Source organism: Mesocricetus auratus, unplaced genomic scaffold (assembly GCF_017639785.1).
Source record: "Mesocricetus auratus isolate SY011 unplaced genomic scaffold, BCM_Maur_2.0 Super-Scaffold_100028, whole genome shotgun sequence".
In the NCBI taxonomy this organism is placed as follows: Eukaryota; Metazoa; Chordata; class Mammalia; order Rodentia; family Cricetidae; genus Mesocricetus; species Mesocricetus auratus.
In genome coordinates this window covers 13,073,372-13,096,061 of record NW_024429209.1, presented here as the reverse complement: position 1 = coordinate 13,096,061, position 22,690 = coordinate 13,073,372, and the positions used below count along the sequence as shown (strand labels likewise).

At 51.6% G+C, this 22,690-nt stretch overlaps 1 protein-coding gene across 1 annotated transcript in view; it reads left to right on the top strand.

The window, feature by feature from the left end:
- The first annotated feature begins 9,051 nt into the window (after positions 1-9,051).
- The window catches only part of Prex1 (phosphatidylinositol-3,4,5-trisphosphate dependent Rac exchange factor 1), a 155,990-nt gene continuing 142,351 nt past the window's right edge, over positions 9,052-22,690 (top strand). The window contains exon 1 of the mRNA XM_005074413.4: positions 9,052-9,334. Coding sequence (XP_005074470.1) covers positions 9,131-9,334 — 204 coding nt within the window. The 5' untranslated portion in view covers positions 9,052-9,130. The remainder of the gene's footprint in view (positions 9,335-22,690) is intronic.

Here is a 22,690-nt window from a genome sequence, read left to right as displayed (position 1 = left end):
TGGCTCCCCTCCCTTTCACAGCCCCCCCACTGTGATTCCTCGTGCAGCTCCCTGAACAGGAGGGCCTTACGGCCTTCCGCACTTGCTGTTCCCACTGGGCCACAGGCAGTGTTTGCTCCTGCTTTCCTGGCCTTTTCAAACATAAAAATGTTAGTGATAGCTGGTACCTTTAATCTGATGGTCCCTGTTCTCAGTGATGTGCCCAGAACAACACCAAAACCCAGGGTGAGGTTTCTCTCAAGCTAGAATCCAAAGCATGTCCTTCCTTCCTTCCTTCCTTCCTTCCTTCCTTCCTTCCTTCCTTCCTTCCTTCCTTCCTTCCTTCCTTCCTCCCTCCCTCCCTCCCTCCCTCCCTCCCTCCCTCCCTCCCTTCCTCCCTCCCTTCCTTCCTCCCTCCCTCTCTCTCTCCCTTCCTCCCTCCATCCCTTCATCCATTCACGCATCTGGCTAATATTCACTTGTTGCTAACGTTCCTGCACAGAGGTCTTGACCTTCCTTTCCACAGGCCACTGGCAGCATCTAGGAGGGGACAGGGGTATAGTATGGACTTGGGTTCTGACTTCAGGGTGGCTAAATTGTGGTCATGGAGGTTGGCACATGAGAGAATTCTGGATTCCTTCTTTGAGTGCCATATTATCTTTCCCAGAATTTTCTTTTCTTTCTTTGTTTCTGAGACAGGGTTTCTCTCCTGACTGCTTTGGAACTCACTCTGTCGACCAGGCTGGTCTTGAACTCAGAGATCCGCCTGCCTCTGCCTCCTGAGTGCTGGATTAAAGGCGTGCGCCACCACTGCCGGGCTCTCCCCCACCCTTGTTTTGTTTTGTTTTGTTTTGTTTTTTTGTTTTTGTTTTTTTGAGGCAGGGTTTCTCTGTGGCTTTGGAGGCTGTCCTGGAACTAGCTCTGTAGACCAGGGCTAGCCTCAAACTCACAGAGATCTGCCTGCCTCTGCCTCCCGAGTGTTGGGATTAAAGTTGTGTCCCACCAACGCCCAGCCTCTCTCTCTCTCTCTTTTTAAATAAAGTTTTTATTTTATATTTTATGTGCATTCATTGGTGTTTTGTTTGCTTTCATGTCTGTGTAAGGATGTTGGATCCCTGGAACTGGAGTTACAGACAGTTGTGAGCTGCCATATGAGTGCTTGGGATTGAATCCAGGTCCCCTGGAAGAGGCACCAGTGCTCTTAATCCTGGACCATGTCTCCAGCCTGATTTTTTTTTTTTGAGACAGGGTCTTTCTGTGTAGCCCTGACTGTTCTGGAACTCACTCTGTAGATCAGGCTGGCATCAAATTCACAGAGATCTGTTTTTGCTTCCAAAGTGCTGAGATTAAAGGCATTCGCCACCACCATCTGGTGAATTTTCTTTCCTTACTGGTTGATTTGAGGTATTCTGCTGGCCATCTTGACACCCATGGCTACTGCAAGCTGGGGTCCCCAAACCTGGGTCCCTTATGCCTGTCTTAGGTTGCTCATGGCATAACAGAAACGTAAGTTTCTGTTGCTTTATTTTATTTTATTTGAGACAGGCTCTCACATTGCCTTGCACTTGCTATATAATGAGGATGACCCCTGAGCGTCTTGCCTCTCCCTCCCAGGCACAGGCCTGTACCAGCATGCTCTCCTTCTCCCCTTCCTTCTTTTTGGAGACAGAGTCTTACTGTGTAGCCCAGATGGTCTCGAACTCATGACAATTCCCTTGTTTCAGCACCTTGAGTACTGGGATTAAAGGCATGTGCCATCATGTCCAGCACAAGCATCTATTTGAAAATAAAACTTGGTTGCTATTTGTGACTTTACACTTTAGCAACTTACATCGGCAAATCTGATACACGTTTTAGTAATTAATGCCTGGTGCACAGTGAAGACCAGAAACTCTGCTAATGGGGCCGGGGGCCCAGTGTGAAGAAGGGGCTGGGGACAGTCCCAGCACAGCCAAAAAGAAGAGAAGGCGGCGAGGACTGTCCCTAAACTACTCTCTTTTCAACAAAGGCTCTGGGAAACAGAGTGTGCCTTAGAAATTTGGGAGCCAGATGCCACTCAAGTGGTGTTTGGAGAGGGTGTGGCTCTCCGTGTGAAGAAAACTGTTGGCCCTTGTCAAAGTTGCCACGGGGCACTGCTGGGAATCTGGGTTTGGACTTGGCAGCCTTATTTTCGAGTTTTAGATCCAGGAAAGACTGGGGTGGGGGTAGCCAGACTTGTAAACGTGTGTCCCTACATCTGCTGAAGCCATCTGGCAGGCCATTGCAGAATTCGAGACGCACAAGGTCAAGTCTTTTCTCCCTGCGAAAGTGGCGTGGTGCGGCATGTCTGCATTCTCAAGGGGAAGGAGAGAGGTGGGGATGTGGCCCAGGAAGCGCAGTGCTTGCCTGGCAGACAGAAGGCCTCAGGTTCCACGCCCAGCTCTGTGTAAGTCAGGTGTGGTGACATATGCCTGTAATCCCAGCACTTGGGAAAGTGGAGGCAGGAGGTCCAGATGTTTAAGGTCAGGTACATCCTGGGTTTGAGGCTAGCCTGGGGTATATGAGACCTTCTTTCCAAAACAAAAAGAAGGGGCAGGTGGATGATGAGGGTGCTTCTTTGGAAGATGAGGATGGTCATACAGTCTAAACTGGTGTGTTATTAATAACTGCTGATGCAGAGCAGGCTTGACCTGGGGTTGACTCTGCAAACCCTGTCTTGGGATCATCCTGGAACAGGGAATTCAGCTCATCTAAGGGGGAAACAATTGGGGAAGGGAAGGCATCTCAGTTAAAGTGCTGTGGTTACAGATCAAGGATACTGCACTCGATTGGCTTAAGTAACAAAGACATTGAAAAAAATTAAGATACAAAAGGTCCAGAGACTGCATGTCTGTAGTTCGTTAATTCAGGAAGTCAGCGACATTGAAGATAAGAGGTTCTTTCCCATCTGTCATCTTACATCTGACCATTGCACGTTCAGCGATGTCCTTCCTCCTGGTCTCCAGAGGGCCGCCTTACCTCCAGGCGTCATGACCTCATCCAGTTAGAACAGTTCATAGTCTAGGTAGGATCGGGCAGCAGTCTAAGCACTTTGGAGATACCTCAAGCACTTTAATCTATGTAGCAGCTTTGTGAGGTAAGAAACTCTTTATTGGTCCAGATTGGAACCTTGAAGCTCAAAGTCATTAAAACATTTGCACAAAGAAAGACACTCAGTTACAATGTGGTAGTGTTGGGTTTGAACCCAGGTAGCTGGTCTTTAGATCAAGCGTCTCCAGAGACTAGAAAAGAATGCAGGTATGAATGGAGGCAGAAGGCATTTCCCTTTTTCCTCTAACCTTTGTTTGCACCAATAGGCTTTGATAGGGCATGGAACCTGACTTAGTCTGAAACCTGACAAAATTTTTCCTGGGGAGATGCATCACACTTGTCTACTCTCACGTCATAGGGAACTCATGACAGACCAAAGTATGGAAGCCACCAAAGTCCAACTTGGTGAACCAATGAATTTTACTGGGGTCACTTACAGGAGCAGACATGACTTAAACACAGCTGCGTCACCAAAGCCCACCCCAGCATGGGTGACAGCTCATGAAGCTGGGAACCTGGAGCACACCGCACAGCCTGCAGGCAGCTCCACAGGATGGAGAGTGTCCTTCCTGGTGCCTTGCAGGGTCTAAGCCTCTTCCAGCAGCTCAGCTGGTTTTTGCTTTTTCCAGGAAGCTGTTTTGGTTTCAGGGTCTTTGGAACTTCTCTGAGAGTCTTATGTAGCTCTACTTCATTTTCTTTCCGGGGGTGGGGGTCTCAGCCTTTGTTTCCTGTGGCAGGGAGAGGCCTAGTGACTCTGATCCGTTTCAGGAACTTCCTGAGGCTAATTTGAGTTGTTTACCCAGATGTATAAAGAGCTTCTCTGTAGGATGGAGTGTTTCAATCTGGAGAAAACTGTTGTACAACAGCTACGCTCCCATTGTATCTTGAAAGAGACTTCCCAGGGACACCTGTGTCCATCAGGGAGGCTCCTCTGGAGCAGTTTCTACTGAGACGGGGAGTAGCCCAGCTGTGTGACTCTCTGGGACAGAGTTAAGCTTCAGTCCGAAGAAGTGAGGCTGAGCCTGTGTGTTCGTTGAGTGGTGCAGCTGTCTGTCCAGCTCCCAGGGAAGAGAGAACTCCCCTTCTTCATTCAGCAAACTGTCTAGTGATGAGTGGGAAAGAGTCTCACTTACCCCGCACATGGTTGCCCTTAGGAGATGACCAGGCCTAGTTCAGAAACCAGTGGTTCATTCCTGGCCCATTTGGGTAAAAGGCACTTCCCTGGTTTTGGTTTTTCCTTAAAATTTATCATCATCATCATCAATATCATCATTAAGTGTGTGTGTGTGTGTCTGTATGTGTGTTTGAGAGAGAGAGAGAGAGACAGAGACAGAGACAGAGACAGAGAGACACAGAGAGAGAGAGTGCCTGTGGAGGCTAGGGTAGTATGGAATTTGATTTTCTTTCTTTTACCTTTATGTGGATTCTGGGGATCAAACTCAGGGAGTCAGCCTTGGTAGCAAGCACCTTTATCTCTTGAGCTGTCTCCCAGCTCCTGACTTTCTTTGCTTGTTCTTTAAGACAGCTTTGGGAGAGCGCTTGCAGAAGCTTGTAGTGCCTGGTAAGGGAATGAGCTGCCTGCTGTGTCTCCAAGCATCGGCATCTCCTCCTGCATAAGTGATGCTTGTGCGACTGTCACACAGTGGTACATCCTAGTCCTTGTGAGATGCATGGCAACCGAGTCTAAAATTGTCCCTGAGAAATAAGAGGCTCCCTGTTAGAGCATCACTCCCCCCAGAATGCTGTCAACCACAGCCTGCTGGAGGTTCTGCCTCTTTAAGCATCCCGGAGGGGCGGGCACAAGAGGTCAGTCTCCCCAGATAACTGACATTGCCTACTGATGTGTGACAAAACTTTTCCTGGGGAGACAGAAACACACTCATCTGCTCACCCCAGAAAGGGAACTTACAGCAGAGCAAAGTACAGACACCACCACAGTCTAACTCAGTGAAAGAATGAGTTGGGGTTACTTACTTATGGGCGCAGAAATGACTCAAAGACAGCTGCATCACCAAAGTCCACCCCAGCATGGGTGACCGCTCACGAAGCTGGGAACCTGGAGCGCACTGCATAGCCTGCAGGCAGCTCCACAGGTTGGTGCCTCAGTTGGTCTAAGTCTCTTCCAGGCGTCTCAGCTGGTGTCTGCTTCTTCTAGGCAGCTTTTCTTTCTCTGAGAGGGTCCCTCTGCTCTTTTTGCTCACTCTGACAGGGTGGGGTCTCGTGAATCTGCTCAGTTTCAGGAAGTTCTTGAAGCTACTTTTTTGTTGTTGTTTTTGTTTTATTTTATTTTCTGAGACAGGGTTTTTCTGTGTAGCCTTGGCTGTTGTACTGGAACTTACTCTGTAGATCAGACTGGCCTTGAACTCAGAGATCTGCCTGACCCTCCCTGCTTAAGGAACTCCTCTGTAGGATGAGATTCTCTGATCTCAAAGGAGACTGTTGCAGAACATTTAACTACCTTTGGCTCAACAAGTCACTTTCAGCCAGTACTAGCTAATCCGTGAGGCCCATTGGGTGAGGTACAGAGGGTGTCCCTAGTGATTCCAACAACCATAGGCAACTGTGTCAGAAGTATGGAGTCAGCCAAGGCCTGCAGGTGCCATCAGCTATATATTCCTGGTTTTTGCTTTGCTTACCTCTGGGAAGCAACAAGTACAATGATTATCATTCATTTGTGACCCTGCTCGTTGCTCTGGACAGCATCTGTTGTGTCCTTGGCCGAGCCCTGGTGAGTACATAGCAGGCCCTCGATACCCCCTGTTGGGTGAAGGAGGGCAGGAAGGTGCCATCACTCTCATTCTCCTCTTCTGTCCCCACAGCTCATTCCTGTCAATCTTCTGCAGGCTCAGCACCGGCTCTAAGGCCCAGCGCTTAGTGGGTGCCTGGTGCAAAAACCTTTGTCCCTTGCCCCCCACTTTTCAGGCCGCTGTGTTGCAGGATATGAAACGGGCCTAAGTCAATGCTATGATCCTTGGTCTTGGTTAGGGACTATTGGGAGAGCGTGGTCACGTGACCTGCCTCTGACCTGCTGGGTGTTAACTTTTATTCTTTTGATAAGAGGGACACATAAGACACAGGGTCCCCTTTGTCCTCTTCCTGTCACCCGATAGTTGAATGAGAGGAGGTGAGATCCTCTCAGCAGCCATCTTGGGACTCTGAGGCAAGCACCATGATGGAGACAGCATGATCAGAAGTGCTTTGATGACATCACCATGTTCTGAGTCAGCCTTAGGAACCAATCTCTGGGCCTCTCACTGAGAAAATAATGTCCTTAGGGTTTAAGCCCTTGGTAGCCCAACGTTTCCTTCTCCTGATGCCAAACCAATCCTCACAGACACAGTAATCAGCTTGTGAGTTGAATTAATACAAGTCTGCAGTTATTGCATGCTCAAAGCAACTTGTGTTAACTCCAACATTTCACCACAGCGGGTTGACGGAAGTAGTGGCATTCACAGAGGTAGGCCGGCATGGTGTTAGGTGTGGTGATGTACACATGCAACCCTAGCACTGTGGGGGCTGCGGCAGGAAGATCAGAAGTTCGGGGCAGTCCTGGGCTGCAAAATGAGATCCCGTCTCAAAAATCCAACAAAGCAACAACAACAATAACAAAAACCCCACAAGAAATCCAGACATGTGTGCTCAGCAGTGTCACCGCTCCAGGGTGGGAAACATGGAGATGTATCCCAGAGGACTGAGAGGGAGGAAGAGGATGTCGGAGAGGAGGGCCCATTCACAGATATGGAAGTGTAGAGAGAAGCCTTTTCCTAGCCAGCCACTTTGGTTTTTCCCCACCAGTTGCCTGGGCTCTGCCGTGTTGTAGTCCCCAAATAACACACAAGATGCTATATTAATTATGAAGCTGTTGGCCTCACATGTTTTATACTGGCTAGCTCTGACTTAAGTATTTACCCCATAATTGTTAATCTAAGTATTTCTCTTACCAGAGAATAGTTTCGAACTTCTTACCCCTATGCGGCTACTACTTGACTCCCTGTGTTTCTCCTACCCACAGTCCTCCTGGACTCCTAGTCCCACCTATCTTGCTTCCCTATTGGCCAACAGTGCTTTACTGACATAAACACAGAACTTCCCCATCATGGAAGCACCCTGCTATTCTTTCTGATAGAGTGGGTTAGTTCTTGAGTGGAGGGTGGAGCCTGTATGTGAACACCAAGCTGACCTTTAGCCTTGGTCACGGGCTGAGGAGACTGGCACTCACTGAGCACCTACGGTGTACCAGCCAGCTGTGTGTGTGTCACTGTTTCTCTGGCTGCATTAGGAGACATGGAGGGCTCACAATTGCAGACTGAGTGCTCCCGGCCCCCAGTGGGTACCCTGTGCTGCTATACCCTACTATAGAGAACTAGCCTGGCCTCAGATGCCACTAACCCTGGGTTTGCTCCCTCAGACTCTCATCTTACAGATTAAAAAGTGTAGTGGCTTGGCCAAGGTCACCTCCTCAGCTGAATCTGGCTGGCTGGCACATGATGTCGTTGCCAGCTAGGGAGCGAGGCTCTCAAGATGGGCCACAGTAACTCAGAAAGGTGCTGGACAAGGACAGAGGCTGTGCCGTGCCAGGAAAGCCCGGCGACAAGAGGCTAATATAACTTTTCAGAGACGCTCGGCTCCATGACCCATGCTCGATGGGTTTACCACTTCACTGTCACACACCCAGGATGCTCATGCCAAGGCCCACATCAAATGGCACAGTGCCCAAGGCCCGAAAGGAACAGGGACGTGGCACACTCTCCTCTATCCTAGGACAAATGGTAGTTTTACTTCAAGACTCCAGAGAACTGTTTAGGCATCTTGAAGAGAAATAAATAGGCAATAATTCCTCTTGCCCTAGAGATGACGACGGTCGGGGGGGGGGGGAGCTATTATGTGAAACAGTAACTGACACCACAGGAGACAACAGATCTGTGGCCGGCTAGGCAGGGACTGGACCTGCGGTTTAGACAGCGGCCAGGTCAAGAGGGCAGTTGACACAAGCAGGAATAATTAAGAACTGAGGTAGACTTTCTAGGCTGTTACAATCACTTCCCAGGGATTACGGCTATGCCTTGTTCCGGTCCCTAAGAACCGGCAGCTATTGCTCTCCCCATTGTACTGAGGCAAACAGAGGAGCAGGCAGGTGGTGGTGGGGAACCAAGGTCACCAGTGAGGGGCTGCCCCAGTGCTCCTTGAGGGTGCTCACTTTGCTGTAAGAGGAGTGAGCACGTTAGCGGGGCGTTTGCAAGATCAAGGTCACACGGAGCGGTTGGCAGGTAGCAGGGATCCCACGGCATCATCTCGCGTGGGGACGCGGGTTACTCCCTGCAAAGGTCATCTGAGTGGGCACCTTTGCAGAGCATGGGGAACGCCGGGGGCAGCAGCAGCAGAGTTCCGACAGAAAGAAGAACAGAAGAACGTAAAAAGATGCAGCCAGAGTTTTTCTTCCAAGGTCGCTGCAGGCCCAGGATATGAGTGACGGGGGCGGTGGGGCATCGAAGGGCTCTTCAGGGCATCTGGCAAAGCGCGCGGTGGTCGCTGATTTGGTCCCGAGGGGCTTTTCCTACGCGTGGGTGCCGGGAGGACCTAAGAGGCCTCGTTCGGAGCTGCTGAGTGGGTCTTGGCTTTCACTCAACAGAGTCACGACTCCGGGTAGCCAGGGAGACGAGTCTACAGCCCCGAACTCTGGCTGTGCGGCGCGCGCACGAACCTGTTCTTGTCCGACGCTCCCTGGCAAAGGGGTGGAGGCTCCGCCCAGTCCCCCCACTATGCCCCGCCCAATCCCCCTCCCATTACCCCTTACCCCAGCTCCATCCATTCTCCACTAGACCCTTCCCAGTTCCCCGACAAGGTCCCGCCCCTGTCTAGCCATTTTCCACTAGGCCCCGCCCCCGCAACGGCAGACCCCGCCCACCTTACCCCTCCAGCAAGGCCCCGCCCTCCTCCGCCCTCCTGCCCCTGGGCTCCGCCCAGGTCCCGCCCCCGCTCCGCCTGCCCCGGGCCCGCTGAGCGGCGCCTGTCCGGGATGCGGAGCCCGGACGCTTGAGCCGCGGCGCGACCTCGGCGCGGGAAGTTTGGGCGCCGCGAGGCGATGGAGGCGCCCGGTAGTGGTGGCGGCGACAGCGGCGGGGACCCAGGCGGGGACGGTGCACAGCCCGACGCCCGCGGCCCCGGCTCCGGGCCGTGCGCGGCCGCCCGCGAGTCGGAGCGCCAGCTGCGCCTCCGTCTGTGCGTGCTCAACGAGATTCTGGGCACCGAGCGCGACTACGTGGGCACCTTGCGCTTCCTTCAGTCGGTGAGCTCCCGCCACCTGTGGCCGGCCGGCCCGCGTTGCGCTTTTGTCTGTGGTTCCCCGCCTTGCGCATAGTTTGAAAATGGTTACATCCGCGCGGCCGCTACCCGGGGCCCCGTTGGGGGCCGGTATGGGGAAAAGCCGGGACAGGGGCTCCTCGCACCCTCGGCTGTCCTGGGCACCTCTGGGCTCCGCAGCCGTGCCCCCTGCTCGAATTTCACAGCCACAGCTTTAGACTGCAAAACCGCATCCGAGTGCGCCCTTGTACCACGCACCTTACGCGGGTCTCTAGCCGTTATCGGGTTCTCCAGTACCGCGCATATATTTGCTGATCTTTAAGACCGGGGAAGAGTTCGACTCCAGAGAGGTCGAGTCCCTTGCTCTGGATTGCACAGCTGGCTACGTGGGGTTGAATGCAGGGCGGTGACCCTAAGGCGGCCGCCCCGCGGGTGCTTTAAACTCGGGTGCTTAGCTGCCCTGGTGTCTTTAGTGAGAATGAGGAAGGGGCCACTTCCCTACCCTCCTAGGAAGTGAGAAAACTGGAGGGGGTGGGATTGACTGGTCTCGGAGAACTGTGGGCTTTAATCTCCGTGCCTCCTGCTGGGGCCGCTTTAACTCCGGTCTTGGGTTGGAGGAAGTCTTAACCCTGCATCAGGAAGGGCTCTGTGTGTGTGTGTGTGTGTGTGTGTGTGTGTGTGTGTGTGTGTGTGTGTGTGTGTGTGTGCGTGTGTGTTTCAGAGACCCCTTCAGGAAGGACTGTGTGTGTGTGTGTGTGTTTGTTTGTGTGTTTCAGAGACCCCTGAACCACACTGCCGCTCTCTAATTCTGGGAGAAAGGGGCGTTCTGGGGTTCCTAGTGGCTTGAGGGTACAGGGGAGTCTGTGTGAGGTCGAGGTTTTCCACTCAGGGAGGAGGGAGTACCAAGGAGGGGGGAGGAGCTCTGTGGAGGTATTGAAAGCCATTTGGCCCTAGGATCCTTCTGGAAAGGCCTGTGAGAATAAGACAGGGTTGGCTTTCTTTCCCATCTCTTCCTTTCTCACAGTTAAAAAGAGAGTCAGAGACAGAGAGACAGAGACAGACACAGGGATCTCGGCTTGAAGCTGGCAGTTTCTAAATGAAAGATGCAGCCACTTTGGCATTGCTGAGCAATGACAGATTCTAGGGAACTCCTTACTTCCCCCTCAGCAGTGGCTGAGCTTCTCAGCCTTAAAAAGAAACAGGAAATGTAAACCAGTTTTTATATGGGGGGAATACACCCCCCCATCTATGCCCCTGGCTATTGTGCTGGGTTAACTGCTGATTTTAAATTGTCCCTGTGAAGAGTCTGGGAAAGCTAGGACAATGGAAATTGATTGGAGTCCACATTCTTAGAGCTAAAGAAATGAAAAAAAAAAGTTTTCTCTGACTTTCATGTCATCCCCAGGACACCTGTCGTTTGTGGACAACCATTCTTAGGTGTGATGGGGCGTTCTGAGATGAGTAGGCTGATTGGATGTTTCTTGGGGCACTCCTACCGCCTATGCTGATCTTAGTTTCACCACCTGTTCAAGAGTAGGGGACCCCAAGCTGCTTCTGTGCCTTGTCCTTACTTGAGTTCGCAAGCGGAGGACTGATTGTGTAACCCGAGTCGTATGCCCTGCCCTGTGAGCCCAGGAGGCCACCTCTGGCCTCTGGGGAATGGCCCTCAGGCAACCCAAGGCCATTTAGTCCTGGAAGCCTGGAGTGAGAGGTGCCTGCCCATCTTATCACCCAGGCTTTCCTTCAAGTAGCACAGCAGAGGGGTTGGCGGCTCTCCCGGGTTCTCCCCATTAGTCAGCTTTTGTACATCCTGACCAAGGGTTCCCCGGGCTCCTGGCTCCCTGGGAGGCACCAGTCTAGTCTACGGTGGCCAACATGGGTACTCTAAGAAGTCCAGAGCTGCGGCTGGCTCAGTGAGTTAAAGGCACTAAGCTTGAGGGCCTGAGTTTGGTCCCTGAGACCACCCCATGGCATACATGCCCTCCCCCCAAATAAATAAATGAGTAAGTAGATAAAGTAATACAAAAAGATCCAGAACTCCAAATTCAGAACCAGATTGTTTGCTGTGAGGTCTTTGGATTGGTGGCTTTAGGCAACCTGGCTTGATATCTTTGGGCCTTTATTCTTTATTTTCTTGTAAAATGGGAGAGAATACTAGGTCTTGTTTTGTGGTTTTTTTAGGTTTGGTAAGTTGTATAACTTACCTACAGCCCCCGGAGCAGTGCCTGCAGGCAGCTAGCTATGCAAATAGCAACTGAAATTATGACTTATGTGATAATTAATCTTACAGGTGGGTAGGGTAGTAGCTTCCAGAGACCAGTGTGATCACAGGGGGCTGCCTGGAGGAAGTGAGGTCTGAGTCTGCACTGAGAGAAAGCCTGGGGACTTCCAGTGAGTTTCCTCTTGACCTTTGAACTCTAGCCACAGAAACCAGTGGGTCTGTTCGGTTCCCATCCTGGGGCTTTGGGGCTCTTTCAGTGTGTCCATACTGGGTTTGCACTGCACCCAGACACTGGGTTGTACCTTCCTTGTCTCCCCCAGGGCCTAGGCGCTCCGTCTAGAGAATCAGAAAGAAGCAGGGATGTTTTGTGGAGATTTTTGGCGCAGTCTCAGGCCACTGTGGAGGTTGAGTGACCACACAGGGGTGGGTGGAGCGAGATGGAATGGGGTCTTGACTCATAATTTTGGGTTTCTACTTTGAGATTCTAGGCTGTCAGGGGCAGTGCTAATGGGGACAATAACGTGACAGATACCATGTAGGAGCTGACCTTTGTCATTTACTGTGTATCACTGTGCACGGGGCGGCCACTTAACCACCCTGAGGGGGGTGCTGCTGGTGTCCCACTGGCGGATGAGGAAACTGAGGTGATAGGCTGAAGTGAGCTCCCTGGTGGCCCGTGTCCTCTGTCCATTGATGGTGCGAAGGTTGAGTGTGGGACTCTATCTAGAGCCAGGCTACACATAGGCTCTCCCCTGTAGACCAACTTGTTCCATGCCTTGGTTTCCACATCTGTACTGTGGGTGTATTGTAGCACCTGTTTGACAGGGGTGTCAGGGCACTGTAATGGGCCTGATGGTAACTCCTACTGCCTGACTCACAGTAGGTAGTTGGAGACTGATGATGCTTTGGGGCAAGGGTTGGAAAGGACTGATGTGCTGTCCTTTCAGGGCTTCTAGTCTTCCCCAAAGGAAGGGGCTGAGTGAGTGTTTCACCTCTTGTTCCCTGGTTGAGTTGGTTGGTGTCCTGGCACGGTGGGCAGAGAACCCTAGTAGGGTCCATCGGCCTTGCCCTGAGGACTCCCCTTGGCCTACGACAGAGACTTGCCATTTCTAGGAACCCAGAGGATCTTTGCAGAACCACCCTGGCTGGGGTCTTTGAAAGGAGCAAAGATTGTGGGCACAAAGCTCCCAGAATGCATCTGGCGGTTCTGCTTTTTTTTGTGTGTGTGTGTGGTGGGGGAGGGAGGAGGAGGAGACCAAAGATTTTTCTCTGTGGAGCCTGCTCACCAAAACAAGAAATTGTGGTTTGCACAGTCACTCTGTGTTTTGTTTTTTAAAAGCTCCTGTGTTCCTAGCCGTACCCTAGGGAGAAAGGCTGGGGGTGCAGGGCACTGTAGACTCTGCGGGCGGTGAGTACCTAGTGACTTTGGGCATCTTCATATGCTTGTGTTTGGAAAAGTAGGGTGCTGAGAAGTGTGGGCAGAGCAGGGCAGCCTTGGGGATGAATGGTCATCATGGATAAAGCGCAGTGGATAAAGCACTGGGCTTGCAAACGTGAGGACCAGAGTTCAGATCTCTAGAACCACATAAAAGCTAGGCAGGTGCGGCTGTCCGTAGAGCAGTGGGACTAGCCAGTGGGAAAGCTGGGGGTCTAGCTAGAGACCCTTCCTCAATATATAAGGGGGAGAGTGATCAAGGAAGACAAATGGCATCAACTTTGGGTCTCCATATCATATACACATATATGTGCCCCTGCACACATGTGAACATGCATATGTACAGGCACAACTCAGGGAGCCTGGACCAGAAGCCAATGAAATCCTTCAAAATTTTGGTTTAGAAATGTATTACCCTTGGTGTGTGTGTGTGTGTGTGTGTGTGTGTGTGTGTGTGTGTGTACATGTGTACTTGTATATACATGCCACAGTGCATGTGTGAAGTCAGGCTTTCCCCCTACCATGTGAGTCCTTGACCACTGAACCATCTTACCAGCCCCCCAATTTTAATTGATTGATTAGTTTCTGAGATAATATCTCATGTAGCCCAAGCTGACAGTGGACCTGACATGCAGCAGAGGATGACCTTGTGTTGTGTGACACAACTTTCCCCGGGGAGACTGAAACACACTCTTTTACTCACCCAGATAGGGAATACACAACAGATCAAAGTATGGATATCACCAAAGCCCAGTTTAGTGAGCCAGGGAGTTTTATTGGGGTTACTTTTAGGAGCAGAAATGACTCAAAGACAGCTGCAAAACTCATGAAGCTGGGAACCTGGAGCACACCGCACAGCCTGCAGGCAGCTCCACAAGCTGGAGAGTGTCCTCTCCAGGTGCCTCAGTTGGTCTAAGTCTCTTCCAGCAGCTCAGCTGACTTTTGCTTCTTCTGGGAAACTGGTAGGGGGAGGGGGCTGATGAATCTGGTGAGTCTCAGGGAGTTCTTTTCTTCTTCTTCTTCTTCTTCTTCTTCTTCTTCTTCTTCTTCTTCTTCTTCTTCTTCTTCTTCTCCTTCTCCTCCTCCTCCTCCTCCTCCTCCTCCTCCTCCTCCTCCTCCTCCTTCTCCTCCTCCTCCTCCTCCTTCTTCTCTTTCCTTTCTTCTTTTTTTGAGACAGGGTTTCTCTGTGTAGCTTTGGAGCCTGTCCTAGAACTGACTCTCTAGACCAGGCTGGCCTTGAAGTCGGAGATCCACCTCTGCCTCCTGAGTGCTGGGATTAAAAGCGTGGCCCACCACCACCGCCTGACCCAGGGAGTCCCTGCTTTAGGGAGCGCTCCTGCAGGATGGCATGTTTCAATCTTGGAGGAGACTGCTACACAGCACCCCACCTCTTCCCCTTCTGTTACATCCTTCCCACCTCCTCTTCCACGATGATCCCTGATGCCTATGGATGTCCATATATATGACTAAGAAACAGGCTACCATGCCACAGTTACAGTCACTTGTTCTCAGGAGCTTCACCAGTGGTTATGAGTTGAGGCTGATAACACAAGATCTATGGGTGTAAACACCTGTGGTAAGAAGGCAGTTTGACAGGCACATTGCACCCATCTAGTAAAACCATAGAAGTTTTTGTCTTGCCTTACAGTACCAATGTGAACTCTTTCGTGTGGAGTGAGCCTTAAATCCAGTTGGAAGGCTGTGGTTGGTTTCACTCATGATATCTGAACCACGATTGCACAAGTTGGCACATCCTGCCCTGGTGTGTCAGTGTTTTAACATGCAGGGTCTACAGCCAAGCAGGACTGTTGGTGACAGTTCTCCACCCACCGCCTGCAGGGTCATTTCTGGTATTATAAGAAGCCAGTCTGTAGGCTGGGAGTTTCCAGTTAGTCCTAGCTTGGTTTCTCCGTGTCCTACAGTCGCAGCATGCGCATGGGGTGCCTCCAGCAATAGGGTCTTACCTTCTAGTTTTGGCATATAACCAACAGCAGTAGCAATAGTCTTTATGCTTTGTGGGGGTCTCAGGAGCTTCCCTGGCCAACAGCTCAGGAAAGTAGGCCACCCCAGGACTGGAACTTTCATTTAGTAACTTTGTGGTCTCTGAATGTGTCCTTTTGGGTTTATTTTTCTTTTACTTAACTCAGCCCCACTAGTGTTGCAAGATAGGTGGAAGGTTCCACTGGCTTTCCAAATGTATAAAACACTCAGAGGATAGCATTATGTATGTTATCTTTATCTGTCCAGATGATGGACAGGACAAGGCAGTATCCCAAGCCACCCTTAACAAACTGGGGCTACAAAGATAACCTTGAAGAAGCACTCTGAGTCTGCTGCCACCTGTTCTTACGGTCAGGTGACCCCAGAGGTTCACAGCTAAGAAGACACTAGAGCCTAACATAAACAAGGTCTAATGTAGCATGGGAAGGTTCCATCAGTTGCTTCCACCACAGATCAAGATTGGGTATAGGGCATGGATAGGAGGCACTAACTTAATTGCCCCTGGAATCCCTAAGTCATTCTCTCTGAGTGCTTTGTTTCTATGTCCTGGAGTTCTTCCTCAGAGCCTTCCTGCATTTTCCCACACCAGATAAACTCATCAGGCATGGCTGAATTTGCTCAGGCCTACTCAGGGCCAAGAGGGAATGAGGACCTGCCGCACCTGCTGGCTCCCAGGGTCAGAGGTGCCCTGAGTTGGCAACATGGCCATTGCTGTATCTGCTGCTGCTCCAGCCACCATGCCTGGATGGTGGGGGAGTTCCTGGTTGGGAAAACCCATCTCCACCCCAGTATAACCTTTTGCTGAAGGTAACTGTGCCCTCCTTGGTGCTTAACCTGCTTCTGGGCCAGGCTTGATCATTTTCTCTTGTTTTGTTCTGTCACAGATGTCTCCCAGTGAGTGTGAATCTTGCCACATTTGTCTTCCAGTAACAACTCCCTTTATTCCTAGTTCCCTCAGTAGAGTGCCCCTCCTTTATGGTTCTCCAGTTCCTGGTATTATGGGGACCTTAGAGGGAGATAGCCAAGTGTTCCTAAAGGCTCTGATAAGCCAATCTGTCAAGGACTGATTTCCCACGTACTGTCTTATTCTGCAGCCTTTGCCTTAAGGAGGGATGGCAAGTTACATCACTCAATTTTCTGCCTCCACAGCAGCCAGACGGACTCTGTCCACTCCCAAGTCTCACAGCCTCACAAGCTAGGGCTTGAGGGTGTATTTTATTGCTTTTACCACCTCTCTCTCATTCTCTTGTTTATCGAATTTAGTTGTCGTATCAGAGGCTAACATGGCTAGCCACATCTCCCTTTCTTGTTTCAATTGTTCCTTTACACAGACACGCTCCTGCTTAGGGGCCCTCTCAGCTTCAGATGCGTTTCTAACTGTATGTAACAGAGGCCAGGCAACCTCCGCCACTGCTTGCCAACAGTCTCAACTCTTGTGTGCTCATCTCAAAGGTTGCAAGATTTCCTCTAAACCTTTAGCTGTGTTCAGGTCATCCCCATATTCACGTGGTGAACTCCTCTTCAGGCAGGCATGCCACCTCATACCACACAGACGGAGACTGCTGTCCCAGGAGTCCTGCCGCAGACACTCCTAACCCTGATGGCCCGGCCTTAGTTGCCTGTCTTACTACCGAGAACCGGGTAACCGCTGTCGTAGCACAGAGGCACACTATCTCACATCATACCGGAAAGGACAACTCTCGGAATTTCCTCCGTGGATGCTCCCACCTCCGGCGGCCTCAGCCTCAGTTGTATGCCCCACTACCCATAGCCAGGACCATGCACTCTCTCCTCCCCAGCTCATTTTTGGTTCTGTTACGTCCCTGTTTAGGCACCAGTTATGTTGTGTGACAAAATGTTTTCCTGGGGAGACAAAACACAGTCGCTTACTGACCCCACATAGGAAACTCAAGATAGACCAAGGTATGGATACTAGTATAAGGCTTACCTACAGGAGCAGAAATGACACAAAGACAGCTACATCACCAAAGGCCACCCCTGCATGGGTGACAGCTCACAAAGCTGGGAACCTGGAGCACACGGCACAGCCTGCAGGCGGCTCCACAGGTTGGAGAGTGTCCTTCCTGGTGCCTCAGTTGGTCTAAAGCTCTTCCAGGCAGCTGGTCTGGTCTGGGAATCTTCTTTGCTGCAGGTTTTGCTTTTTATGTCAGGATGGAGTCTAGTGAATCTGGTGAGCTTCAGGAAATTCCTGAAGGGACTTTTTTGTTGGTTCCCTGCTTAAGGAACTCCCTTGGAACGTTTTATTCTTGGAGGAGACTCCTATACAATTTCTGGTCCTCCTGTTTCCCCTTCTAAGTGCTGAGGTTATAGGTGCATGCCGCTACAACCTGTTTATATATTGCTAGGGATTGAACTTGGGACTTCTTGTGTGCTAGGCAAGTGCTCTACCCACTGAGCTATTTAATTGTTTGTGGTATTGGGGATGGAACCCAATACCTTGCATATGCTAAGCAAGCATTCTGCCACTGAACTGAATCCCTGGCCCCAGTGAGAACCCCATTGGTAATGACATCTCAGATGTCAGGGTTCTGCAGCCCCATTTCTGTGTCTTTGCAAACAGAGCCCCAGACGGATGGAAATGTGTGCACTGACTACGTTTCTCAGTGTGCAGGTATTTATGAGATGTCTGCGGCCCCATCCAGACTATGAGCCAGACCCCGGGAATGCAGCTGCCAACGGGGCACATGTGGCTCTTGTCCTTTGGAGGACGGCTGTGAATGAACCGCTCTTTCTTGGACACAGGAAGCTCATTCACCATTATCCTCACACTCTCCCTGGTAGCCCTGCACCCTGTCACTTCAGGAGAGATGGATGGTGCTGGTGCTCCTGGCCTGGGAGACCTCTCAGGAGTACTGGAGGGCACTCCCTTGATCAGGCCAAGGAGCCAGGTCCTGCTGGGCTGTCTCCTTCTCGCCTCCACGATCATTTGTTGATTGCCTTTTGTTTTCCTGGAAGATAGCTCTCTGGGTAGAATCCTGACAGAGGGAGGGGCTTACCCTAAGCCAGCTTGTGGTGTCTCCTGGCCTCACTACCTAGCCAGGGCAGAACAGGCCCTCACCCTGGTCTTTAAAAGTCTGCTGAGTCAGAGAGCAAGGCCCACATGGATCATGGGCTGAGTCTCTTTTTTACAGGTGAGAAGCTGTGATCCCTGTGAGGGGCAGTAGCCTAGAATTCAGCCAGGGTCCTATCCCCAGACCCCTGGAGACTGTCGAACCCAGAACCCAAGGTCCTGGAGGAGCCAGCTGCTGACAGGGCACTCTGTGCTGGCGTTCCACAGAGTGGGGCTACCTAGTACATTGTAGGACAATTGTTAGTGTCATCTGTCACCAGCTAGATGCCAGAAACAGTCTCTGTCCTGCAGGACTATCAGGAAAGTCTCAGAAGTTGCCAGATGTCCCGTGAGGGTGGTGCGAACAGAGCTCCCAGATAAGAACCCCTGCGCTGGGCCCTTTCTGCCTTGTAGCTTACGGTTCCAACCTTTGGGTGTTCACACACCCCGGTAGCAACATGGGAATCCACACGCGCATGTATGTGTGTGTTAAGGTGAGGACCCAGTGGGTTGGGCTTCTTACGCAGTGGTGTGGCCCTTGTCTTCTCTCTTTCCTTGTGGGTAAGAGCACCGACTCAGGGTTAGGGTTTGTATTTGGTTCTGCTCCTGTGACCTGGGGCCTAACTAACCCTTCACTTCTGTTTGCCAGTCTGTGAAGGGTGGCTGCTTGGAGTCACCCTGGATTCCTTCTTGCACTGCATCTGATCTGGAAAAGGTGCCTAGTGCTCTGGATTTATGCTGGTGGTGCAGGCTCACTGTTGTCCCTGGAAGTTGGGGAGGAGGAACCTTAAGCCTCCCTGTGCAGGGGAAGTTTAGTGTGCTTTCTCTGCTCTCCCAGGGGTGGCAGGGCTCCTCCTTTGTCTTGTGGTCAGGAACTCAATCTGTGTCTGTCGGTGGCCTGGTTTCTTCCCCAATGAAGAACTGACAGTGATCCCTTGACTCTGGGCCGGGAGAGGCCAGGCTGTTATAGACTGGTGTAGGCAGGTAGCTGCCCACCTCTGGGGCCTGGGTAGCCAGTCTTCTGTCTGTTCAGAGGACAGTATGGAGGACAAAGCAGCTGCTTCTGTCAGGAGCTTTTATTCATGAGTAAATACAAGTACCTACTAGGTTCCCAGTAGTATGCTCTGTCTTGTTCTATGGCTAGGATGTGATAAATGGGTCTCCACCTCACAGAGTCCTCAAATACCCCAGGAAGAGAACACTTGAAAGTGACCAGTTGTTGTAATAATGACAACAAGATGCCCTACTGTGTGCCAGGCACCATGTTGAGGGCACTACAGGATTATCCCTGATCCTTTGCACACTCTCCTATAGTGTGCAAGGCATCACACCTGTCTAGCACGTGGGGAAAGTAAGGCCCAGAGAGGTTTGGGAATGTCCTCAAGTCTGCAGCTGGGATGACACATGAAAGAAAATGTAGGTGACAGGTATGATGACAGCTGCTCAAGGGGAGTAGCCAAGGAAGGGCTCTGGAGGTGGGTGAGCTTCAAGAAGTGTGTTACAGGCGGCCGGCCGGCGGTGCACGTGCAAAGGTCCTGAGACAGGGTGGTATCCGGCTGGGTGAACAGTCAGAAGCTAGAGTGTTGGAGGGGAGAAGATGGGGCGCAGTTGCTGTGGTTGTTTGGGGTCAGGTGTCTCAGACTTCCTCTGTGTGTTATGTGTGATTTGTGTGTGTGGTGTGTACGTGTTGAGCACTTTGGGTTCATGGTGGAAGGCAGCCTGTCTGGGAATCTTCTGGAGGCTCCTCCTTCCTCTGTGGGTGTCTAGGAGGCAGGTGACACACTTCGCCTTCTCCAAGCAGACCCCTTTTGCCTACAGGCTGCTGTGTGCCCCAGGGTGGTTCTCTTGGCAAGGTCCCTGCTTCCTTCTGGGCCTGGCCAGGTCACGGGTTGTGAAGGAGGCACAGAGTGGAGGCATTTGGGCTGTTTGTAGCCAGCATGTAGATGAGGTGTGCTGGTGGCTGCCTTCTGAGCCTCTAAGCCCGGATGTGATACTGTTGTGAGTGATGGCCCCGGCTCTCCTGTGACAGAGGAAGACAGCCTTGTGTTTTGCTCAGGAAGTTCAGTGCCTATTTAAAAAACGTTCTGGGGGCTCCACCCTGCACTCAGCCATGTCATAGCAGGTTCTCTGTGTGGGTCCTGAGCTCTCACCCCTGCCTGGCTGGTGTTCAGACCCACTTCGGGGGGAGGGGCTCTGGAGGCAGGAGGCTGGGTCAGGGTCTCAGCTGCCTCTCAGTACTAAGGAAGCATCCTGCAAGGGCTGCTCCATGGACTCTCTTTGTCTAGCAGTTCTCTTTAATGGAGATATGATTCATGCGCCATAACCCTCACCCTTCCCAAGCTTAAGGCCTTGCGGTTCTGAGTTTATTGGTGAAGTTGTACAGTGCTCCTCTTGCCCGTTACCTCCTCATGTCTCATTGGCCTTCCTCAGATGCATGGAGTGTGCACCGCCCTGGGGCTTTCCCCTTGCTCCGTGTGGGACACTCTCCTCCTAGACCCCGCCCCCCCTCCCTCACTTCCCTGCTCGCTCCTTCCCTTCTCTCAGGCCTCGGCTCAACCCTCCTCTCTCCTAGGTCTTGTCTGACCTCACCACTTCCCGTATCTTCTTCCCTGATGTGGTTTTCCCAGGAGCCGACATTCCGGGTGTTTTATTTAATGACTGATGTCTTTCCCTAGAATGTCAGCTGGGCCGGGATAGGAGTCTCCCTATCCAGTTGTCTCTGGCTTCAAGAACACCACCTGGAGCAGAGTAGATGCTCATCAAAGACTGACTGGAAAGCCTTGCCTTTCTGTAGACATGTCTGCACGGTTACGTAACACGATGGGTTTGGATTATGTAACTGTTAGTGTTTTGTATATACTTTGGGAACCTGAGATGAAGACTGTCTAGTGTTTTCTAAAGTAGCCAGAGATCCATGGGTGGGTGTGGGCTGAGGGGATTTGGTGCAGGAGGATGCTCTACTGTGTGGCACCCTGCTTATGAGAGCCCAGGATCTGGATCAGTCCGCCGTGGACTGTGACTGCTTATCTCTGCCTCTGGGGCACGGAGCCATTCCTCCCTGGGTCTAGGTTTCCTTGTCTGAAAGCTAGCTTGGGATGCTTCGTTCTGTGCGCGGCAGTGGATCTTTTCTCTGGATCATGTGTCCTGTTCCCTCTGTTTCCCTCCTCTTTGCCCTGGACTGAGGCTTGAGGCTGCAGGACTGGTCCTACGCTGGTGACCTCTGGCCCTTGGCCCTTGGCTCTGCCCTCTGGACACTGAGCAGGTACCTTCTGGCATGGCTGCCAGTGGAATGAGAGAGAGGCTGCTCCCCGTAGCTGCTACGGACCCCAAGACTGAGAAGAGGGCTCTGTTGCTCAGGTACACAGCAGAACTGCTCCCCTTCTCATGCTGTGCCTTCCAAAGGTGAAAGGGCAGGGAGGCTGCTGTTGTGGGCGGAGCCCTGGTTGTGGGTGGAGCCAGTGCTCTGCTCAATGCCTGAGACACTGTGTCAGGTCCCACAGAGATGCTATGTCTTAATTGTTAATGAGTTCTAGTAAGTTCAGTGACTTAAAAGAGCCCCTGTGTATTTCCTAGGGTTTCTGTAGGTTAGAGGTCGGGTGTAGTGTACAGTAGCTTCAGTACAGGTGTCAGCCAGGGCTGGGATGTCATCTGAGTTTGGGGAGGGAGGGGCTTAGCTTCCTCATTATTAGTACTGTTTATTGTGAGAGGAGATGGCAGTGCACACAGGTTTTTGCATATGGTAGGCAAGCTTCTGTTACTGAGCTCAGTCACACATCTACTGCCGAGCCAGTCATCAGCCCCTCACTGAGGGATTTTAGGTAAGTGCTCTCCCGCTGAGCCACACTTTGGGAGGCTTCCACAGCAGCTCCCCACTGCTCTGTCATGCCCCAGGCTGCGTTCTGTGTAGACTGTGGGCAGAATTCTTGTTGCTGTTTTAGAGACCCCTTTCTCTGCTGGCTGCAGGGATCATTGTCACACATTTTTTCCCTTGCATGACCCTATCTCTCTAACGTGGTACAGAATAGTCACCATCTTCTGAAATATTGGCCGATTTGGTTGTAGGGTGTAGGGATGAGCCTGGAGCCCTGCTCATGGTGCCCTTCCATTGGGGACTTTAGACTCAGACCTGAGGGTAGTGTGGGCTGGCCGCCTGACTGTCCTCTTGTCCCCAGATGCTGTCTGCACTTCCTCTGTTAGTTGGCAGGGTCCAAGGAAGCCATTCTGCTGTATTAGTTTCTCAATATTGGTACTTTTTCCAGAGAAAGTGCTGGGGACTCTCAGCCTTTCAAACTGGATTGAAATTTGGTCTGTGACCAGCATAGGCTCTGACTGGTTGACCAGTCCTTCCAGATGCATTGGAAAAGGTTTGTCCTGCTGTGCTGGGCCTATGGTCTGAGGAGGTCATGAAGTTGAGGTGGTTTTCTGGGCATCTGCAGCCTTCCTGGTTTCAGTACACCTACTACGTTGATCACTGAGAAGGTTGTGGTCTCCAGCAAGTTTGGAGATGTGTCTTTCTGTTTTTGCCATGTGCATTTTGTTCTGTGTGATATGACTTTACAGTTCTGTCTTCTTGAGGAAGTGATAACTCCTTCGTCATCTTGGAACATATCTCTGA